This window comes from Falco cherrug, chromosome 10, assembly GCF_023634085.1.
Source record: "Falco cherrug isolate bFalChe1 chromosome 10, bFalChe1.pri, whole genome shotgun sequence".
NCBI classification, from domain to species: domain Eukaryota; kingdom Metazoa; phylum Chordata; class Aves; order Falconiformes; family Falconidae; genus Falco; species Falco cherrug.
The window spans coordinates 21,516,529-21,539,393 of record NC_073706.1 but is presented as its reverse complement, the minus strand read 5'-3'; the positions used below and the strand labels follow the sequence as shown (position 1 = coordinate 21,539,393).

The 22,865-nt window shown below is 39.6% G+C and overlaps 1 protein-coding gene across 1 annotated transcript; it reads right to left on the bottom strand.

The window, feature by feature from the left end:
* Nucleotides 1-67: 67 nt before the first annotated feature.
* ZDHHC13 (zinc finger DHHC-type palmitoyltransferase 13) lies at nt 68-18,342 on the bottom strand. The gene is made up of 17 exons (XM_055721613.1): nt 18,192-18,342; nt 17,311-17,453; nt 16,786-16,908; nt 16,234-16,311; nt 14,830-14,974; nt 13,139-13,203; nt 12,425-12,587; nt 11,340-11,465; nt 10,889-11,022; nt 9,997-10,097; nt 7,182-7,306; nt 6,044-6,106; nt 5,557-5,650; nt 4,058-4,141; nt 2,534-2,691; nt 988-1,085; nt 68-275 (listed from the first exon to the last, which is right to left on the bottom strand). Exons 1-17 carry the CDS (start codon nt 18,213-18,215, stop codon nt 140-142), a joined length of 1,860 nt encoding a protein of 619 aa, XP_055577588.1. The 5' UTR covers nt 18,216-18,342; the 3' UTR covers nt 68-139.
* Nucleotides 18,343-22,865: the final 4,523 nt, after the last annotated feature.

Below are 22,865 nucleotides of genomic sequence, written 5' to 3'. Positions count from 1 at the left end.
AGCTTGTGCAAGAGAGGTTTAATGTTTCAAACAATACTAAAAATAAAACCAAGAAACTTCAGAAGAATTTGTAAAAACTAACAAAATATGCAGTTTTATTTAGCTTTCAGCGCAACAGTTTTAGAAATAAAGTAGAACTTCACACAGAATGAACATTCTTCTCCTTTGCCGGATGAAAAAGATTGTATTGCTTGGTCCAGTCAACTATGTTGGGTTTGAACGTACCAAAGCAACTGCACTGAAAAAAGTCTGCAACATTCTGGAAGCATCCAAGACTGAAAACGAGAGAAATATCCATTAATAAACCAAACAAAAGAAGACTGCAAACTTCAAAAACACACATACACCATGAGACAGTATTTAAACGTAAGGCTGTCAATGAAGACAGCTCTGGGAGAAGAAACGTAAGAACAGTTCTCTATTGAGCACTATTCCTTTCTTGAACTTTACAACCTGTATTACGTTAAACAATGAGAGCAGATTAAGTTAAACTCAAATATTTAAAACTTAGTAAGGTCTCATCTGTTAACACATAAGAGGAAACACAAACTCCTAATATAACAGCGAAAACTTGGTACTAATTTGTCTATTGAGCTAAACATTGCAAGACAAGTCAGAAAGGGGCCAGTTCGTACCTTGATTCTCTTGTTGAACCTAAAGAACAGACCCAGACTGATGAACAAATTAAAGGACAACAACCCCTCCTCCTCAAGATGGTGTCTACCGATTAATGCCACGGTCAGATTTTGGCACATATTTTCCCTGTACACTGAGCCATGCAGGAAAAACCCCAGTAGGTGTTAGGCTGCCTGTTTAGGTCCCAGAGCAAATGAAGTTCTCAGCAAGGAAAATAAGGTTCATTTCCTCCTCTTAGCGCAACTCATTACAGCACATCCAGAGATCACTACTTTTTTTCAGTTACGAAGCAGTGAAGCAAATCTGTACTGAAAAAATACACACTTAAATGCCCTATTCATTAATACTCACTTGTATGGAGTTCTCCTGAGAGAAACAGGATGCTTAGAACATTTTCTCTGTATCACCAGGTTCATTCTTTCATGTGAGGTCAACCCCAAGAATGCAATCTTGCCAAAAGGAAAACATAACTAGCGGTTAAGATGTGATAATCACAAATGAAAATTCTGGCAATACCAAAAGAAACTATTGAAAAAGGAGGGAGGGGCAGAGATTTGTTAGGTACAGCCAATAAGTAACTACTGCCATAATAAATAACTGAAAAGTATGTTTTTAAATGTCACTTGGACTAAAGCAGAACCCAGCAAGCTGTAACATTAACGCTTCCACTGAGCTTAACTGGGATAACTGTAAAGACTGTAGGTTTACAGATAGTAAAATCTGTAAACCTCACCCCCCCAAAAACAGATCTGCAGAAGTTTAAGATCTACAGCAGTTAAGCATCTATCTGCTCAGATTTCGTCTATGTTCTACCACACGAATTGGTAGAAAATGATCCTCTGTAGAAGACAAAGCACCTTAGAAAAAAGATGAAGTATATGTCAAAGACTCAAAAATAACTTTTCCATTTTCTTGATTCCACGCCTTCTTTCACTGTGTTTCACAATTAAATTTGTGGGGATTTTTCTGCATTTCTGCTTACTTATTCCTTTTTCCATTATCTTTTTTTTTTTTTTTAATCAACAAAAATCTTAAAAGCCCTTATAAATGGCTGCAAGGGTACTTCACTGAATGACATGCTAAATATCACGAAGTGGTGCATTTACAAATGCCTGTGTACAAAACACAGGAGTTAACTGTAAATATCCCACTTAGATCCCTGGTTGTTCTTCCGCAGCACATCATCTCAGTGTCTTGAACATCACAGAAAACTACCAGTACACATTTAAAGTTTTGGATTTTTGACTTTTAAACAAGATTCCTAACACGTCTTTAGCTCAGTATGCTTAACACATATTCAAATGACAGCTTTCCTAAAAGCTGCTAAACAAGCTGTTTCCTAGATGTTTTAAGACAGCTCTGCTCAATATCGTTTGCATAGCCAAGCTCTCTCCAAGAAAAACATAAACAAGAAATTTGACAGTCCTCATCAGGGTAAAATCCAGGTCATATATTTATTAGCGTGGCAAAGGGATTTTATACAGTCTAATGACACACTGCTGAGCTCTGCCATAGAATTTTAAATTCAGGACTAATTGTGCTATTGAGCTTTTGTGCCATTTTTAGGGCAGTAATACTAGTTCTATTAGTCAAGTAAGTTTCTTGCCATTAACCACATCTTTTCGTAGGCTTGGAATCTTTGATGAGTAGTAAATCATGAATTCAGTTATAGGAATGATTTGCAAACCGTGATCCTACTTTTAATATGGGAACGCTGAGTGTACAAGTACCTGTGAAACTTAAAGGACTGCACTGAGATTTAAGAAAAGCACCTAAAAAGTGACACTAATTAGTCAAGGAAAGCAGGCACAAAGTTTTTAGGGAGCAAATCATCTAGGGAAAAGTTTTAATGTGATGACTATTTAAGCGAAGAGCATAAACTGAAGCAAAATAATACCTGATAAAGCTGAACAGTTAGCCACAGTGAGGCCCATACAGTATGGAAACAGGCTATTGTGAAGATGTAAGAAATCCATGGAGAGCAATATACTATCTGTGTGAAGTATGCCCATGCTCCATCTTGATGGTAACTTGTTGCGCAATGGTTTGACCAATCTGTCAAGATACATAATCCGCCAATTATGTTTTTAGGCCACTTTAAGAACTGAACAAAGATTATTTATGTGGAATGAATATTACACAGCAATATGATCTAGAAACACCATGTTTAATATATCATGTTCCCACTTAAAAGCACCCATGTAGATATGTGACTGCTTGCTCTTCTGGCTGCCTAATCTTTACATTATGCATTCATAATCCACAGAAGGAACATTCAAGGCACTGACTATGTAGTTTTTGTATGATACTGAAGAAACTCATCATCTCTCATTGTCAAAACTTCTGAAATTTTGCTTCATGTTTATTTGTAATTTTAGGACAAGAAGGTATCATTTGTCATAAACACCATCATCAACAAAAGAAGACATGATGGTGACAAAGCCAAGAAAGCAGTAATTTACTACTATTAAACAGACATAAACTGGAATGTCCAACTTTTGTACATTTCTTAAAAGCCTACCACATAGGTACTTAACCTATAAAAAAAAATAAAAAGCCAAACTAAAAGCACAGCAATTTTTTTTCCTTCTGTGTCAGTGGAACAACAGAGGTTTTCCTTCACACAAGGGAAATGGAGGAAATAATATGCTTTTTGCTATATAAGACCACCACAAATCACAGGAAAGCAACTCATGTTCACATGGGTGTCCTGTGCCCTCCACTGCCATAGCAGGTTCACTTCAGTCTATGTAGAGTATCGACTCATTTCAACATAATGTGAGGTAATATAAAATAAAATGAAATTAACTCCCTCTACTTTTTATTTAAACGGTTAGTGTTATGCCGATTCATATTCAGGAACTACACTGGGAGAGCTCTACTCTCTCTTCCAAGAAATTTCTTGACTTTCAGAGTAACAGTTTGGACTTGTTAAGGAGACAAAGTTCTCTTCTTTTCCAAGTTATCACTACATTAAAAAAAAAAAGTAACTTCCGCAAGTGTTCAATATAGATATTTCAAAATATCAAGATCAATAAAGCCTTTGCAATAATGTATTTACAGATGTATTTTTTATTACAGTAAAGGGTATCCAGACCAGAACCTGTAACCTGACCTTCCTCCACATGGGTTCCCTATTTCTTCTCTCAAAAAAATGCTTTCCAATACTGTGTTTTCCAATGGCCATCCCAGTAGAGCTGTATCTTAGTTCTTACTCGACATAAATGTAATCAGGTATCTCACCAAAGACTCAGATATGATGTATTTTCACTTCAAGACAGAATTACAAGGTAACATCACTGCTGAAATATGTTAACATTTGGGCAGGTATAATTATACTTGCTGGAAATGAAATGCTGAAAAATAGTCTATACACACACATCCCTTAAAGGTAAATTGAAGTTAGTTTATGGATACATACACAGAAGAGTTCCATAAAGCTGCCAGACACAGGTCATGGACAGGAAAGACAGGAACAATATGTAGTAACGATGGTTCCCAATTCCTGAATTTGCAGCAAGGGGAAAAAAAATAGCCATTTTAAAATTAAGCAGCATTTGCATGTCCCCTTAAGTTTAAAGGAATAAAAAGAATCAAAACTACTTATTATTACCTCTACTATCCTCAAGAGAGTTTGACAAGGCTGACCTCTTTCTCAACTTTCTCCTGTAAACCATCCCAATTTATAGATCAGAATTAATTCTGATTAAGTCAACCAGGATTTGCCTCTTCTCCAGAGCATGCGTTCTGCTGTTTTAGCTATATGAGGACGAATTACTCAGCCATAGTTCTCCTCACACACAGTACAATTGTTTCATATGACTGAAAAATCTTAGCTAGTCAGTGTAATTGCTTGACCTTTGTGTGCTCCAAAATTGCAAACACACACATAAAACCAAACCAGACTTCTGTTAGATGAACTCTTACATGAAAATATACAGTTACACTTCTTTTAATTACAAACAGTATTGCTTAAGGCTTTGAAACAATCATAAGGATGTTTCACTACCTTGTAAATAGTAAACACTGTAAAAACATTTCCAAGTATTTAACATGACATAAAAACTACTGGCAAAAGAGTATGCTAAAAATATATTGTTACAGATGTAAAGCTCTAATTTTTCTATCTTGAGCATCACCAGTAATGAGACAGCATGGAAGAAAGAATTTCTCAAAGAACACAAGAACATAAAAAACACCCTATGGGGTTATCTCGGTGACCCAGCTGCTCTGCTGCACCATCTCTAATAGCAACAACAGGCAACATGAGCTCAGGAGGACACATGAGCCTGGTCACTTTCTAGAGTTCCTTCTCCTCATCCACAGCTACTGCATCAAAATGTCAGTGTGCATACTTGTCTAGTTCTTTTAGTATCTCCTTTTGGACACATTGTGCAGAAATTTGTCTAATCCCTTTCTGAACCTTCTGATACTGCCTGTATCTGCAAGCCCTTACTGCAGCAAAATCCAAAATTTCACTAATGGCCACGTAAAGACATTTTTTCTTTACTGATTTTCAAGCCAAATGCTACCCTCACTAAGCCTTCCCTAGTTCTAGTATGACGGGCTTGGCAAATAACAGTTCTGCATTCAGTTTAGCCACCACCTTCATTGCCTTTTTTAAGGAAAAAAAAAAAAAAAAAGCCTCAATCATATCCTCTGTTCTTTCTTCCTTCAGAAGAAAGAGTTCCAGCCTGGTTCGTCTCCGCTCTTAGGGTGAGCACTCCACCCCTTTAATAGTTTTAGTGGCCTTTCTCTCTGCCATCTAACTAATTTCCCTCTGGCACCTATCAATAAGCCCTTCACTATCAACTGTGTATTCTTGTAACAGGTGTGCTCTCTCTCTAAGGTGATAAATGTTATTTCTACAACTTTTAAAATATGTGATATTTTCAAATTTGACAAAACAAACACTCTCACCTATGCATCGTCCAATCCAGGGAGAATGCTGATCGTATCTGGCTACACATGAATCACAAGCAAGGCAATGCACAGATCTCAAAGGCTTCCTTACCTAGTTGAAAATGAAGGGAAAATATACAGTCACAGCAAAAGCATCTGTTTTGCTCAAAGTTTAGAACATCATCTCATGGGTACCGTCATATTTTGCACAATTACTATATAACAGACCTCATAACACAGAACATAGATTAGAATCACACAATTTAGGAAAGAAAAAAAAAAGAGAGAGACGGAGACTGTTATTATTTTATTAATATTAGAGCCCAAGGATCTCAAAGCATCTCTTTTATCACCATAACACAAAATCAGAACCAAAACCTGAGTAATATAGAACAAACCACATATGTAAAACTTGTGTGACAAACAAGGAAGAATTATTTTATTTACAACAGTATCGAGTAAAAGCCAGGTTCAAAAAGAAAACAAATACCCAAGCCTCACTTACAAGACACGATGTGCAAAACGTTCTGAAGTCCAAGCAACCTGCTTCTGCAAGAGCTACAATGTTCTGAAAGACAAAGCAGTTTGCACTTGCATTTGGTGGTTTTGCATTTTCAGGAGGATCTATGAAGATTTTTACATTAGGCCTTCTGCAGTTCATAAGCATTTTGAGTGCCAAGCACTACTAGGAATAAGTACTTGTTATTTAAAATCTTCATGAAAAACACAAAACAGCAAAGTCTAACACAACTTCACCCATGCAGGATTATTCTGAAAAGTATCTCTATGTTGCCAAAATTAATAAATAATGTGGATGAAATATACTTTAAAAAGAAATGGTACTGAGATACAAGGTACCTCTCATATAGTCAGCCAGACTTCAGAGACGAGGAGAGCTGCTGTATTTACTGTTCCTTTACGAGTACCAGACAGACAAAGTTTACTAGTCCTGTGGCAACCAGTTAAAGCTGCAGTTTATTCTCCCTGACAATCTGAAGACATCCAACCTCACAGGGAGCAATGAGATCACAAACAAAATGCCTTCCTTTATCCACAGGTTGGGGAGACCAAATATTAAATTCTCTACAGACTGATCGGCCATGATTTCTTTTTGCCTTTCTAAACTACAACTAGGAAACAGCCTGTCATTTACATGATGCTTTAGCACAAAAGTGAAACCATTATACACATCTTCAAGCACATGACAAAATTTAAGTCATTTCTAGCCTTTGGAATGTTTTATGAGCATGGAGAATTGTAGGAAAGCACAGTGAATATCTCTTTCTAACCTTAGACAATCGGAGTGGAAACCATACAAAATTTGTATTTTTAAGTTCTATGTAAATCTATTTCATACAACATCAGTGGGTCTGTACAATGTTTGGGCAAAGCTCACATTTCAATTAGAAGATGGAAGCGAGGAAATTACGGCAGGATGATGAAGATGAGGAGACGAGCAGTAGGAGGAGAAATTATCTACAATCTGTGTTGCTTATGTCATTGCAGAAAAGTCTTAAAAGAATGAAGAATATTCAATGCTTTCAAGTTTAACAAAGCTGCACATGATAACAAACAAATCAGTCAGAAGTACGTATGTGTTGCACCAGGTTAGCCCTTCCATTTGTTTTTATGAAATCACCTACCTCTTTTCTTTCTTTTTCTGAAGTCTTAATATATCCAGGATCAGTTCTCCAAGTTTTATAGAAAGAGTAAAGAAGACCCACCGTGCTGAACATGACAGTAATTTCAAATATTCTATCTGTTACATGTAATATTCAGGTTAAGGAATATATTCTTATCCTGCATACCATCACTCTTTGTCAAACAAATAAAACATTCTAAAATTAGTTTGTTATTGTACAAGCAATATTCAAGAAGTGGAAGAATGATTTGCACTTTTATAGAAGGATCCCCTCTGTTCTTCAGAGGCCATCACATCAGAGAAGTTGAATATTCTGTCCAGTTTGAGCACTGGAGAAGCCTTTTACAACTGTACCAACTTGCATTACAATATACGTTTCTGTCACCCTCACTAGCAGAGTGCAGACTTTTGCCTTTGAATATTTAACAGATAGAAAATTAATTCTATTTCTTTCTTTCCTCTGAAGTTCTTCTATTTTATTCAAACCATACCAGTCAGACACACAAAGTTACTAAGCCTCCAACAGCTGAGAGGTTTGTCTGACTGCTGCACACACCTCCAAGTCATTGAACAGGCTCTTCTTCGGACTGTTTCCTCAAGCCTTGCCCTCTCTTGTTTGTTTCAGCTAGAGCAACCAACCAGAGTCAGACAGAAAAACGTAAACAAAAATAATCCTGGAACTATCTTTGTCATTCAAAAAAACTAGCGCACACTGCTAAACACTTCTGAATGTAACGGGACAGCTACTGGGAACTCTTCTTCCCTCACAAATACTCTATAAAATCCATGATGATGAAATGACAAATTTCTGGTCTAATTGGACATTTTTCTTCTTGCATACTGTTGGCTTTTACCCAGCAGTTGTCTGTTTCAATTACAGTATGTGGACAGAATTCATCTTTCACAAACTCCAGAGAAGTAGACTTAAATTTGGTACTTTATATATATAGTTACTTGCTGCAAGTTCTCTAGCAGACAAATTATAATTATACATGAGGGAGGATACACAGTCATTAGGAATGTAATTTTTACACTACAGACTAAAAATATGTGTATATCAGGTGAAAGGGGGAGAAGAACATGTCAAGATTAACTGTCTCTATACAGCAACAGAGGCTTGTTGAAGGGGACAAGTTTCATACCAATTAAATTCAAGCATCAAACTTGAGAGCTTGGGCTGCTAAAGAGCAATCCATGACGCCACCAAGGAGCACTCATGGAGCCCAAGCCTGGATCTCATCTGCAGGAACTGCTCAGTCACTATATAAACCACAGAGGGTGAATATCTCTTAAAAATCAAGTACTGCAGCCTCAAGGTAGTTTTGTCTTATGAACTAATAACACTGCAAACAGGTCTAATTAAAAATCAAGATGGTAAATTACAAAATACCAGCACTGTATGTTACTAGACTTATAGCTGTGTTTGTTACAACACAATTGCAGGGTGCACTTACAGAAGTCAGAGTGATGGTGCATTTCTCGCGGATACTGCTGGTCTGTTTGCACTTCTACCGCTTTTCTGGAGCTGAGAAAAGTCCTCAAGTAGGACAACTGGATTTCCATTCAGTCTAGAGGACCAGTTTGACAGACATAAATACAGGTAACTAAAATACTGAACACTTATGACACTCAGATCCTGTGACCAGTTCCAGAAGGAAAACACATCCGTGAGAACAAAGGTTGGACAGTGAAATGGAAAACTACCCACTTGCCCATCTCAGCAAGCTATGATTAAACCTTCAAGAAAAATCGCTGTTCTCACTATCTTCAGCAAAGCGTCTGACGCAAACCCCCATCGCGGGGATTTTTTTCTTTTCATTTACATGACACCAAGTAAACCTTACAACTTCACAATGCAACACTGAATAACATGATTTTCATTTAGACAAGTGTATGCATGTATCCCCAGCGGGAATACACTTGGTCAGTTCATCAAAGTTTATCCTGATAATTTGATTAAAGACATCTTAACTGGGAACAGTACAAAAGAAAATGCTACTTAAAGGACGAAGTAACAGATAATTAAAATTGTGTAGCAATATATTATAGCTAATTTGTACAAAATTATTTACAGTTCTAAGTATCTCCCTAAAGGCCTTTTCACAAAACTTAATCAATAAATAAATAGATACCCCCTGTGTAACAGAAGAGCAGGGCACTGAAAAGCGAGTGTGAACTACTAAAACATTTTTGTATTCATCAGTACAAAGCCTCTTCAAAGAAAGTAAACAAAAAATAGTGATTAATCCACTGTACACCAAGGATGTGGCATAACCTGTGAAAAAAGACAGGAGACTGTTTTGAAGGGACATGAAGAAATTTGATCCTTGGTTTTTTTGCGGGGGGACAGTGTTGTTTTTAAAAGCAGAAGCACAAATACCCCTAACTGTCAAATCCTTGTCATTTTAGAAAGAAGAGATGCTTCGAAAATTATTATCAACGCATGTGTTATCTGGTTATAACACATGTGAAAATACATTACTATATGAGCGTCTCAATAACGAAGATTAGAGGGTCACACAGAGATGCTAACAATTAGCTTTATTATAAAGACGTCTTCATTTTGATATTCCATTAACATAGGAAACAGTTTAGAATGGCACACAAATATCTGCCAAAGATAAAATAAGGTACAGATTTTTAGTTCGTATGTAACTTCAAACTGAACTCAAAGTTATGTCACCCCTGCCCAATATCAGACATTCACAGTCACACGGAATTATCTGGGACTGCTCATTAATATTTTCGTGACTAGGCTTAGATTTATTAGGAACTGTAATGAGAGTTCTATTGCATTTCTTGAGTATAAAGGATATCAGGCAGGAACCAGAAAAACCAGGTCACAGACATCCAAAAAACTGAACTTAGTAGAAATGCTGCAGGAAGATACCTTAGATTCCTGAGCCCCACAAGTTGCCTGAAAGAATATTAAAAGAAAAAAAAATATTGTAAAAGATACATTTAAAATATAACTCCACAGAGTATAAATCATCTGTTTTGTTATTTTAAAAACTTCACACACATAGCACACTTCAAGTCTCTCAAAGTAATCAAGAATTGTCATTCAAAAGCATTCTTTAGCCAGATGCATAGGGGCTTAACAATGCTAAAAATGAAGAGCACTGTGTTTCACCCTAATATTATATATCAGAAGTGCCGCAGCACCAGGTGAAAAGTACGATCTCTATTTGCACACTGGTAGCATTGCCATGTCAGTGAATGCCGACTGTTGCAGGCACCACTGAAGAAAGATGCAAACCTGTGAAACAGCTTAGGATAACACTGGGATGCCTAGGGACCAGAAGGGGAGGGACTGGTTCAAAATTCGTTGTGTGTCACAAATACAGAAAGAAGAATTGAGATAAAGCACATTTCTAAGCATTGTGCATGGATATCTCAGTGTCTACCAGATGCAAACCTTCAATAACACTCTTTATCATTAAAATCAGCTAACAGACTGCTCACTTCTGTAATTTTTTGAAATATTTCAGTGAGGTAAAACTATTATTTTGCACAGCTAGATACATTCAACTTCTATGGTCATTCTAAAAACTATATACATTTAAATTCTTCACATGCTCTGCAACCATTTCTCAGGAGGTATCTTTTAAGCTCAGTGAAACTAAACTCTGAAAACACCACACATTAAATACCTTACATGGTGTCTGTAACAATCAAAAACACATACAGAGAGAAAAAGGCACAAACCTCACAAACAGAGCCGTCCCAAAGAGCAGGAAAAGAAGCAGACCTCCTTTCAAAAGCCACGAATCAGAACTTAAGTTCATGATGTATCCTATGGCCCACAGCAATGTCAAGGAAGATGCCAACAGCAAGAAGAGCTATTAAATTGATTATTGTTAAAATATGACAAAATATTAAAGCAGGACTTGCTTCAAAAGTATGTAGTTAATGCAGTAACAAATGATGAAAGACTCAAGGTGGGTAAGACGAGGTGACACAGAAATCCACCGGGGAGGGAACAAAACAAAAACCCCACCCAAACCATTGCTACGTGCTTTGAAATTATTTTATTTTGGGGCATCCAGTGTCAGAAACCTTAGAATATCCTCTCATTAGAAAGTAGTTAAGTGGCATGTTATTCTAAACATGGAATGGTGTTAGCTTTATTTCCATTAGTTATCTCTCAGGAAATTACCTCATATTTCTCTACTATTTTCAGTAACCTGTTATTTCTTCTGCTTCTCCTTCCTTCTTCCTCTTTTACCATATAAACCATTAAGCGATTCAGACTTTGATAAGCAAGGTCAAGTGGTGTCTCTCCCTTTAACAACAGAAATTGTTAGTTATTCGTGCACTTAACACATAAATGCTTTCCTTCCTAACAGAAGCAAGAAATAAATATAGCTAAAAGTAGAGTTTTAGCCCACCCTCGCCACCCTGAGTTTTAACATGTTTAATCCAATGCTTTGTAGTTATAAAAACTGATACGTGCAACCAGATGTTAACTATTGGACTGTCATCAATAACCTGAAATGCTGAACTGTCCGCTAGACTATTACAGGCTTACTGAGAGGGAAGGTCTCTCATTCATATTCACTTTTTAAAACCAAACAGCAATATCCTAAGTCACATGTATGAATTAAAAGAAGCAGCAGATAGTAAAGCTGTACAGCTTAATACACAAATTTGGAACAACTACACCGCACAAACGTATCTATATAGTCATAGCAATCAATACTTTCAACGTTTATACTTCCCATTATCAGTTTTTACAAATATTATGACAAAGACTTTCACATGTGGCTAGCCCTTTTGGATGTACAAGCAGCCATTGTCAAACACTGGTTTTCACAGGATGACATACACTTCTTTTCAAAGTCTTTATTAAGAGTCTCACTAGAGGCCAAGACACTGTTGTTTCTAAAATCTGGCCAAAGTCATCACTCCTCATGACAATGTTTTGAAGAGAAAACCACCAACTTAAAGAAAAAAGAAAAGAACAAAGGGAGGGAAGGAGACTCTGCAGAAGACACAATTATGTTCAGAGTGACCAAGGCTTGGCTGTTCACTAAATGAACGTTGCAAAGAATCTCTACGTTTGTACGTAGAGCCACATCACAGGAAAGGTGCTAATTCCTTTTGGGAAAGACTAAGGATGCCAGCTCTTGGTCAACCACCCCTTGCAAAGGATGTCCAAAGCGGAGAGGACTCAGATTTTTCTTTACATTCATTTTACAGGTTCATGCCACATGGAATGAAATATCATGGAAGAAATTGTACCTTGACATTTTTTATGTCCAGGCTAGCACCAGCTTCCAGCAACAGATCCACTGCACCAGCATTTCCTGCTGTTATTGCCCAATGCAGTGCAGTATTCTTTTGAACATTGTCTACAGCATTGAAGGAGGGGTTAAACTTTAAGAGAAATCTCGTGGGTTCTGGTCTAGATGAAAATAAAGCATAAAAGTTAACAAACAGAAGATAACCTATACTGGAGATGAAATTTGAACACCTTATAAAAACCACTGCTCCCCTCTGTGAAATAACAGCTGCACAACAAGCTCATCAATGGCAGATCCAAGTTTACAACTCAGGACCTGCCCAGAGGGTCTTTCTCCAGACTATGTTATCTTACCATTTTAACAGCTATGAGATATATAGACAGATTGTATCTTTCTTCAACACGGTGCATAAGCCTACATCTCCGCATTTTATTTTAAATGCATTTTACTGCATCCATCTCCATTTACTTTCATTTCTGAGAAAGCACAATAAAGCTGCAGGCAGTTCAGCCACAAACCTAAACTTCTTTTAGAAATTCTTTTGACTTTCTTTGCTATACCCAATTAGCTACCTCAGAAATACTGCACATTTTAGTACAACCAAAAACGGGAAAGGAATGTCAGTTTAACAAAACATTTCATAAGAAAAAATTCACCTCACTGCTTCTTGGGTACAATAAAATAGATTTTTCTTCAGTTATTCACTACTTACCCAAGCACTTTTTGGGCTGCTAACATTAAAGGTGTTTGGCCATTTAAGTCTGTCGTGTCGATGTTCTAAGTATAAGAAAAAGATAACAAGCAAGTGATTACTAGTGATTTCAGCAAACAGAGTTAGATGGACACATTGGGAGCTCTACAACAGGCTTAGCTTCACTAATGGAAAGAAAATGGAAAGAAACAAAATTATACCAGCCAAGCAGCCAACACATTTAAACATTTTGTTCCCCATACTGATGGGACTTATTAACAATGATGGCTCCTCTGCTCCATTTTCTTCTGCATCAGACACACTGAAATCAAGGGACCAGACACAGATGCCATTGAGAACTGGGATATGAGGAAGGAATTAGAAAAAATGGAGAGAGATATCTAATCACAGGTTCTTTTTTACCTTTTTTTCCTCTCATTCCCATTTCAAAGAGAGAAAAAAAAAAGCCACATATAGAGAAAGAGAAGGCGAATCATTTAACACCGAGTTTTAGTCTTGCAAGGAGCAGGGAGTTGCACTCCATGATCCTCATGAATCTCTTCCTACGCCAGATATTCTATGAGCCTTGCAAGTCATTCGTTTCAGACTATGCTGAGTCTCCAGTAAGGATATTTTAAAGAGAACCATGTTAACCATATTTCTCCTCCCCTTTCATGCAAAAATACTAAAAATAAAATGTACCTTGTAAAGCAATGCTAACCATCTTCCTTGTATAAACAGAGGTACATAACAGAATGTCCAAGTACATAAAACTGGTTCATTAAAACAACAAAAAAGGACTGATTATGTACTTCAAGATATAATTAAACATCTAACTTGCATTATCTAATTTTCTTCCTTCTTTACAACAAAGGTTTCCTTCTTCCCCACCTCCACCCATCTTTACATTAGAACAGATTTACTTAAAGAAATGTTTAATCACTTGGATTTTTTAGTATAAGACAGATGTGCTAATAACTTCCTTAAGTTTGTGATATTTACCATGTATACCTACATTCCAGAAGTCAATTAGTCTACTGAGGAGAGCTCTCTAAGAAAGAAAATAAACTCACCGAACCTTTAAATCTTAATACTCCGTGTTTCAAAGAAACAGGCTAAGTCATATAAGAACTCTCCTCTCATTTTTATTAGCAAATTGTTACACTTGTCATGAGTTCTGATTACTTCAGGTGTAAGCTAAGCAGATATCAACTGAAGTGGATACAATAAACCAGAAATTTGTAATAAAAAAAAGCAGACCTAGTCTGATAATCTATTCTGCACGCTTCAACTGAAGAACAATGGAACACATTACTAGTTACAAAATTCTAATAAAATAGTTAATCCCTCATGATGTATATACTTCATATACTGCTTTTTGTTCTCAAGTATAAAAGCCAGTTGTAATTTATAAAGTACCATAAGTTTGCATAGCTTAAAAAAACTCTCTTAAACACTCTCATCTGTATGTCAATGTCTATGTGTGGGGAAGACAAAAGCAGGGGACAGTATTAAAAAAATCCAACACAAATATAAACATATATATATATATATAAAATAAACCAAAGCTTCTGTGAATTTGTGGCTCAGGGAAATAGTTGTCAAAAACCTGCTCATCAACTAGAAAACAAACCAGTTAATTCTAAAACGCATTGTACATGCAGGCAGCTGGTCGTAAGTAGAAAACAATACTTGGGACATCAACAACATACCTGGCCTTTTGACAGAAGGTAAGCTACAATGGGCATGTGTTGGAACAGCACTGCTAAATGAATGCTACTGAATCCTTCCCCATCAATAAGGCTGGGATCTGCTCCATATTTCATCAATAAGATGACCATAGGCAGGTGACCTTGTCTGTAACGATATATGAAATGAAACTATAGAGATGACAAAAAAAAAAAAAAAAGATATGGAAATTTTAATGAAAGCATTGCCTAAATAATTGTGATAGATAACCTAAAAAAAAAAAAAAAAAAAAAAAGTCCTTTCAGATTCCTGTGGGTTTTTTCCAGGAAATTACTTCGTTATTTTGAAAGTTTATATTATAAAATTATACTGAATATGTACCTTAATAAATCAGCCTAAGACAAACTGTTAATTTAGAATACAATAGTTATTCTACAGTACTTTATCCTGTGAGCAGCCTTTCTCAGAAGTATCTAACTTTGTTTGGCAGAAAGGTAAGATGGCCCCGAAAAAAGCACTGATCTTCCAGTGTGAGAATCTGCACTCAAGAGACGTTATCCCAGAATAATTATTTAAGGTTAGTTTTTCCCAGATGAGCAGTGCCTTGTTCTTTTGATCATTTTACTCAAGTCCTGTCTTCGAAGCCAAAGCTGTACAATTTCAAACTGTATCAGGTTGTACAGATGTAATCTAGAGCAGATGCAGATTACATAGAGCAGATCCAAAGAGGCATGAAACATGCGCGAGCACCAATAGGTACCATCACCCTGGAGGAGACACTGCATGTTTGTGGTGGCAGCTACAAGGAGCCCAAGAGGAAAAGCTAACGTCACTGGGAGATGAAGGCCAAAGACCTCTCTGCATGCCTCCGAACAAGACACCTTACACTGGTCCTACTGCTACGTGCTTGTGCCTTACAAGAGCACACCAAGGAAATCTAGTGCAGAAGCTAAAACAACTGAAGGCCTATCAGCTAGGCAGGCTGCAACCTGAGGGGAACAGCGACCCCAAATTTTTCAGACTTAAACTGTGCCCTAATTAGCATCAACCGCTAACGTCAGTGCCCCAGTGCAGCCAAGCCTCCTTCGCCTGGCAAGGCAGAACTGAGGAAGCAACATCTGAACAGTCCTGTTTCAGTCCTAGGGAAACTAGAGTCCCGGTGACTAAAACACAGATATATGCATAACACAAATAACACAAATAATAAATGTTATGCATAACATAACATTTGCTGTGCCCTGCAAAGTTGCCAGGGATCACAAAACAGATTTCAGCATTATTATGGACGTGCCATGAAATTCCTTTTATCTCAATAAAATAAACATACCGCAGATTTTTGTTTAAGACGATCACTGCTGCACCACACAGAATGCTATTATAACTGTTAATACTAACAGATTTACAACTAGTAGTTGCAAGCAGCGTACCTAATGGCCCAGTGAAGAGGAGTTGAATTCAAATCTCCACCTAGCTGATCCACTATTGCACCTTTGGAAATATAATACCTGTATAACAGCAACACAATAAGATTAAGAATAGACATAATAAAACATTAAAACATAACACTAAGAATAACATAGTTCTACTAGTAAATACCTCATAATTACAAAAAATTCACTGGAGAAGCAAATGGACAAGAGTTTTCACAGTAAAGGATGCTGTTCTGAGAAAACGTGTAAGAAAAAAATGTATTAATTAGCAAGGCACTTATAAAATCAGCTTTAATCTTTGTTAAACAAAACAAAAAAACCCACCAGGAAAATCTAACTATTTCATGTACTACATGATTTCACATATAAAGAAACCGGGGTAATGTTACATTTCAGCAACATTTGCACAAAAGTAATTGGGTTAAAATTTGAATTTTCTGCTTTTCTTCTCAAGCAGCACGTTCCTTTGTTTTGAAGTGTAATAGCAACAAAGTGATTATAACAGTGGCAGAACACTCCTGTTACTTTCACGAGGACTCCAGAACTTACTTAACCAGCTCCTGTCTGTTGTTTATTGCTGCCCAGTGAAGAAGAGTCACATTTTCTTTGTCTGGTTGTCGAACGTCATATCCTGCTTCGACCAGTTCTTTGCATCGCTCTAATATGCCATACCTTAAATGAGGAAAAAAACCCCAACCATATTTACTGACCATCCATTTGTTAATGTCAAATTAAGGTCAGAGACAGCCACATACAAAAGAACAAGTAAATCCCAGTAAGCATCAACCAGCAGCTCCTACTTGAGCAAATTCCACCTTGCATTCAACAGAAGTCTTGCAAAATGAATTGGGCGGAGCCTTGATGAGTGGAAATTTGTACCTAACAAACCTGGTTGAGATACTATTGTTTATGATCAAAACATTTGCAACAGGGCCTTTATGTGATTTTTCTTCCTTCACTAGGGGCAGAAAATGGAACCGTAAAACTTCCCTTTGTAAAAACATCCACCCTGGCTCACGCCTGAGGACACTCCCATCTGTTTCAACATTCTGTGGGCACAGTACATGTACTTACTGCGTAGCCTTGACAATGTCGCAGGTGCTGGGGTCTTCGACAATGGGATACGGCCCCGGCACCGCTGGCAGACCCTCGTCCCCATGGGCGCTGTGGCAGGCATGCATGGGAGGCCAATGGGGCCCGTGGCAGTGGTTTTTACACTGTTGGTTAACAAAATATCCATCAATTATTCATACACCACCACCTCGGTGTCACCGGGCACGCTGGCTAGACTTGTCCAGTAGTGTTACTACAGGCAAAGGTGCTCGTTTGAAGCACAGCTACAAGCACCTGATGGAAGAGCTGCTGCCCAGCCAGGGGATGGCCAGGGGGTGCGGAGAGGGGCCAGGGGGTGCGGAGAGGGGCCAGGGCCAAAGGCCCCCTGTAAGCGCCCTGCCGGGCTGGTTGCCGGCCCCACGGCCCTGCCCGCAGCGCCCACCGGGATGCGGCAGCCTGTGTCCCCCGGGAGGTTTGAGACCCCGGCTCTGACCCAGCCCCAGGCCGGCCGCCACCTCACTGGGCCCCGCTGCCGCAGCACCGGCACGGCAGGGTGGTCCCGGGCACCTGGGCCGCCCCCCAGCACCCCTCGCTCACACCGCCCCCCAGCAGCCCCCTCCTCAGCCCCGCTGCACCAGTGCACCAGCACCCACCCAGCACCCCGCTACCTCACCCCCCCTCAGCGCCCCCCCCTCCCGCTTAGCCCCCCCCCTCAGCGCCCCCCTCGCACTCAGCCCCCCCACTCCTCCGTGCCCTCCCTCAGCCCCCCTACTCAGCGCGACCCCCCCGCTCAGCCCCCCCTTCCGCCGAGCAGCCCCATTCCTCAGCGCCCGCCTTCCCGCTCAGCACCCCCTCCTGCAGCCCCACTCCCCCGCGACAGCCGCCCCCTGCCCGCCGCTCACCGCCGGCCCGCCGCCGCCCGCCATCCTCCCGGCCCGCCGCAGCTGCCCGCTCCCGCTTCCTGGTTACGGGCCGGGAGCGGCGGGGCGGAGCCGGGCCCTGCGCACACACGGGCCGGGCGCCGGGGGCCGGGCAAGCCGCCACAGCGCATCGGCAGCTCCCGCGGGCAGATCAGCGGCTCCCACCGCTTTTTCTTCAGCGCTGCACAGAGGCCCCGGCTGGGCCCCGCAGGGCGGCAGCTGCGCTCCGGCCCGGCCCGGCCCGGCCTGGCCCGGCGGCAGGAGCTCGGGGGCCGCCGGGCCGCGTTACAGCGGCAGTTCGCAGTCGCTGCGGAGCCTGCGGCGCTGTGACCCTCGGCAGGGCCGTGAGCCGCCTCACGGGGGGAACAGCGGCCGCGGCAGCGCCCTGCACCCCCCCGCGCGGGTGAAGCGGCGGGAGGGGAGCCGGGGCTGAACGCGGGGCGTGTGAATTGCGGCCAGAACGAGAAACCAGGCGGCCCTAAACCCCTTCGCCTGCAGCCCCGGCTCCGGTGGCGCAACCTTAGGAGCGGTCGGTTGGTATGTCTTTGGATGTTGTCTCCTGCAACTGTTTTGAAGGGGGGCAAAAAGTACTTTTTGTACAGCCATAGCAAGACTCATCTATCATTAAAGCGTACCTACCCTTTCAGCCATAAAACCCACCCCCGGCAGGCAGCAAACCGCCGGAGTTGGCTGCTACAGCCATCCTGAGAGAACTGAAGACACCCATGGGTGAGCGCTGCGGGCTGGTGTCAGCTGTAAGATGCCCATGTTCTTGCCTGACCCGCTCTTGGATCCCTGAAAAATCTGCTCCAGCCGATGGAGACCTGAGCGGGACTGGGGGCTGTGTGCTGGGATTTCTGATCTGGAAAAAGAAGCCTGGCCTGGCACATCACGTGTATTTTCAGCTCAGTGGTGCTGCTCTGGAGAAGGGGTGGCCCGTCATCTTCATTACGAAGCTCATAACCTGTTAGGAAAGTTCGCCGGCTACCACAGTTTCTCTGAGGTGTGTGAACTTGAATGAAAAAGTGGAAAATTTCAGCAAAAAAATTCAAATGTTTTGGTTGGTTGGTTGCAAGAAATAAAAAGAAACTCTTCCCCACCCAACAGCCCTCAGGCTTGTCAGATCTCGGGCTGGAAACAGTGACAGTAGCAGGGATTCCCAAAAATCACCAGAACGCCATGAAGTGGAGAATGCTGGTACATCAGAGACAGGGGCTATCAAAATTCTTCACAGTCATGAAAGGTGCTTCATTTTTTTTATGACTGCTAATAGCACTTTGTATTTTATATAAACTTCAGCTGAGATTTTCAATCATTTTAAATGCATGAGTAAGCTGTTTATGAGGTAGGTAAACATTGCTCAGAGCACCCTCTTAATACTTGGGTTTTATTTGCTTTTCCTGGGTTTTATTTGCTTTTCCTGATCTTCTTACTGTCTGATCTTCCTGTTGCTTGGGCTTTGTCCTTCTACCCTTCTCTTTTTTTTTTTTTTTTTTTTTTTTTTTTCCCCCCTGTTCCAATTCCCCTCTCATCCTCATTTGTTATCTGGAAGGAAAGAGACAGTTACACTGGGGTCCACAACAACTGCTGAAAAAATGGCTCAGGAAACCATATTCCAGCGATTCATGAGCACACTAAATCTCAGTATGGTAAGCTTTTCCCCATTAAGCTCTTTTCATCATTTACCACAAGATTATTTTTCTTCCCTGTGCTTTGCTCGCTCTTGCAGGTCATGCACCCACACCTGCACTGCCCTCAGTTTCCTGCTGCAACCCTACGAAGGTGCGAGTTGAGCTCCTCCTGTTCATGCTGTGCATTTAGAGCTGGAATATCCCAAACTGTGTAGTTCAGGCCCCAAGTTGACTGATGAAATAAAAATAAAGTGGGTTTTCCACTACCAGAGAAAAGTTGGCTAGATGATTTTTAAGTCTTTTTGTTTATAAATTCTTGTTAATTTTAGGGTGTTAAAAAGAAAAAAGGATTAAAAAAAAATCTGCCGTGGAACATGTTCAAATCGGCAAAGAAATAACAATTGTTATAACAATTGTTACTTGTTATTTAAATCAGCTGAAACTGTAAATGTTGGAAATTTTTCAGTTAAGGCTAGTACCTTGTGGAGGCAGTTGTGAATACTGTGGGCATCTGCTGTCCTCTGTGGTTACCAAAAAGTGGGTGAATAATAGAAACCAGATGCAAACAAATACAAAAGAGTTCCTTCACAAGGGCATTTGGAATGAAACCAGAAAAAAAATAATTCTGAACATGGCTGCTGGAGGCTGCTCACAATACATCAGGAAAAGTTGCTTTGTTCCAAATAGACTATCACTTGCTTTTCCAAGCATTGTTGTGGAAGAACAAATGTGGTTACTGATAGTCTGCAAGTTTGGCTAGCGATCAACACGCCACAGAACAAATGCAAAATCAAATTCCAGTTGACGGGTTAATACAGATTTTCCTTCCATATGCAGAACTGATATGTAAATAGATATTAAAGCAGCTCAGGCTGATAAAATATTGAGAGCTTTAATTTGGTTCAATATCACAAATGTTTTATGTGATTTGAATGCAGAAATCATGTTGGGGAAGCTGAGGAAGAAACCTCTTGTGTTAATTATAAAATACCATGGAAAGATGTGGTAGCATTTTGCTGCTTGAGCATGTAATAGATCCCAAAAAAAACGCAGAAGTGCAAAAAGAAAACTGAAGAAAAAAAGAAAAAGAGGTAGCATTTCCCAATTTAGGAATCCGGCACACAAGAAGTTAGGATTTGTTAAAGTAGAAGTTAGTTTGATAGAGATTTTCTGCACTACCTGAGATTATTCTCCAACCTTAAATTACTTGTTTATATAGTATAGCGTGACAGTGGGGAGCATGGATTAGAGTAGTACGTGGGCAGTTTTCAGCTTGGTCTCTTTTTATCTCTGTTACCTGTGGATCTCACCTCCAGCATATTTTTTTATATTCTAAAAAACAAATCCACAATCTTTCCAGGCGTAGGAAAATTAAGGCTTTCCTTCTACTACACCTACAGCTGTCTTTACAAAAGCAGCCCTATTTGATCTTGCTGAAATCTAGAGCAAAGCTCCTAGCAGAAGGCAAGATTTGGTCCTCAAAGAGCAGATGGGCAAATTTCCATTTTAAACTACATACTACCTTTTTTTAATTTGTGGTAACAGATAGTGGTTACTGATTTAATTCGTTTTTAAAAAAAATTAATAATCAGCCACGTTTATGGCATACAGTGACAAACTAAGCTTAGACCAAGTCTTTGCTGAACTATTTGTGGACAATACATTGAGGCACAACTGAATAGCTTTACAATTTTTTTTCCTGCACTTTGCTGTGCTGTTAACACATCTCATTTATTTATACTTGGTGAATTAATGTGCTTCAAGTACTTAAGCGTTTGCACGAGTAAGAAGGCTTGGATTAAGTGCATTGTCTTCCAAAGTCCTAAAACAATCATTCTCCCTCCCAAACAGCCTTTTGCAAGTGACTGTGCCTGTCATCAATGTCATTTTGATTAGATGATGGTAAGGAGCTACTTAGGTGTTTAGCAGCTTTCTAATAGCATTTTGCATTCACTTCACTGGATAAATTAGAGAGAAGCAAGTATAAAACAATGCCATTAAATCAGATTAAATTATATGAAAATTGCAATTTAAATAGTATAATTGTTTTTATTATGTCAAAACATCACATTATGCATTTTACGTTTTCCCCTTATTGCTTTTAATGCTGTTTTACTAAGCAGTATAAGTAATAAGATTTTGCACATAAAAGGGCACAGAGAGCATTGGGTTTACTTCTAGAAGCTATTTCCTTATTGTATCTCACCTAAAAATAAAACAACAAAACTCTTTCTCCAATTTTGCTGTACAAGGAGGTTTTATGGAACCACAGAAATAACATCACAGTCTGCCAACAGAAGGATCCTTGTAATTCTGCCTCTGTTTACACCCCGAAAATAAAGCCATCAGCTGTGTCTGTGGAATTTGAATCAGGTGGATTGCATATCCTCAGAATGATTCAAATTCCTTTTCTGTATTATTTATGCATAGCCACTCACAGCCAGAGCTGGTACAGAGACACTGAGGTATAAGACAACAGGTGATGTTCTCCAGTTTGCAAGTTCTCAAAAGAACTTCTCAAAGTCCATGAACACACTGGTACAAGTTGCCCAGAGAAGTTGCGGATGCTGCGTCCCTGGCAGTGTTCAGGGCCAGGCTGGCAGAAAGAGAATGCCGTATCCCCAGGAAAAGTACAATTTAGAGATGCTGATGCATGAAATTGAAATAATGTTATTTTATTCTCAAGATGTTTAGTATGTAACTGTCTCTTCACCTAATGTAAACAAGAATGCCAAACAACAATACTAATTTTTAGTGAGCTGTTGTCTGTAAGACAGTTAAAAACCAGCACACTCACTCAGTGGCTCTCAAGAAGTGAGGAAAAGACACACAAATAGTAAAAGCACTCAAGAAAACCAGATGTGTTGAGTACTGGCCTGTGTGTACAGCTTTCCCAGTGTTTCATAAACAAATCTAAACACATACCACAGTGCTCACTGAGTTTTAACTAATAAAACCAGGAGAACTGACATTTGTACCGTTAAGAGAGTCCTGGTCCAACGAGTGTTTTGTGCTAGAAAGCAAG

Excerpts from the sequence above, each read along its gene's own strand:
- ZDHHC13 (XM_055721613.1), bottom strand. The coding sequence starts at position 18,215 with ATGGCGGGCGGCGGCGGGCCGGCG. Across the intron at positions 10,098-10,888 it reads GGGACGGCTCTGTTTGTGAG|GCAACTTGTGGGGCTCAGGA; the intron begins GTTTGTGCCTTT and ends ATATTCTTTCAG. Across the intron at positions 7,307-9,996 it reads GTTTTTCTGGTTCCTGCCTG|ATGTAACAGATAGAATATTT; the intron begins ATATCCTTTATA and ends CCTGAATATTAC.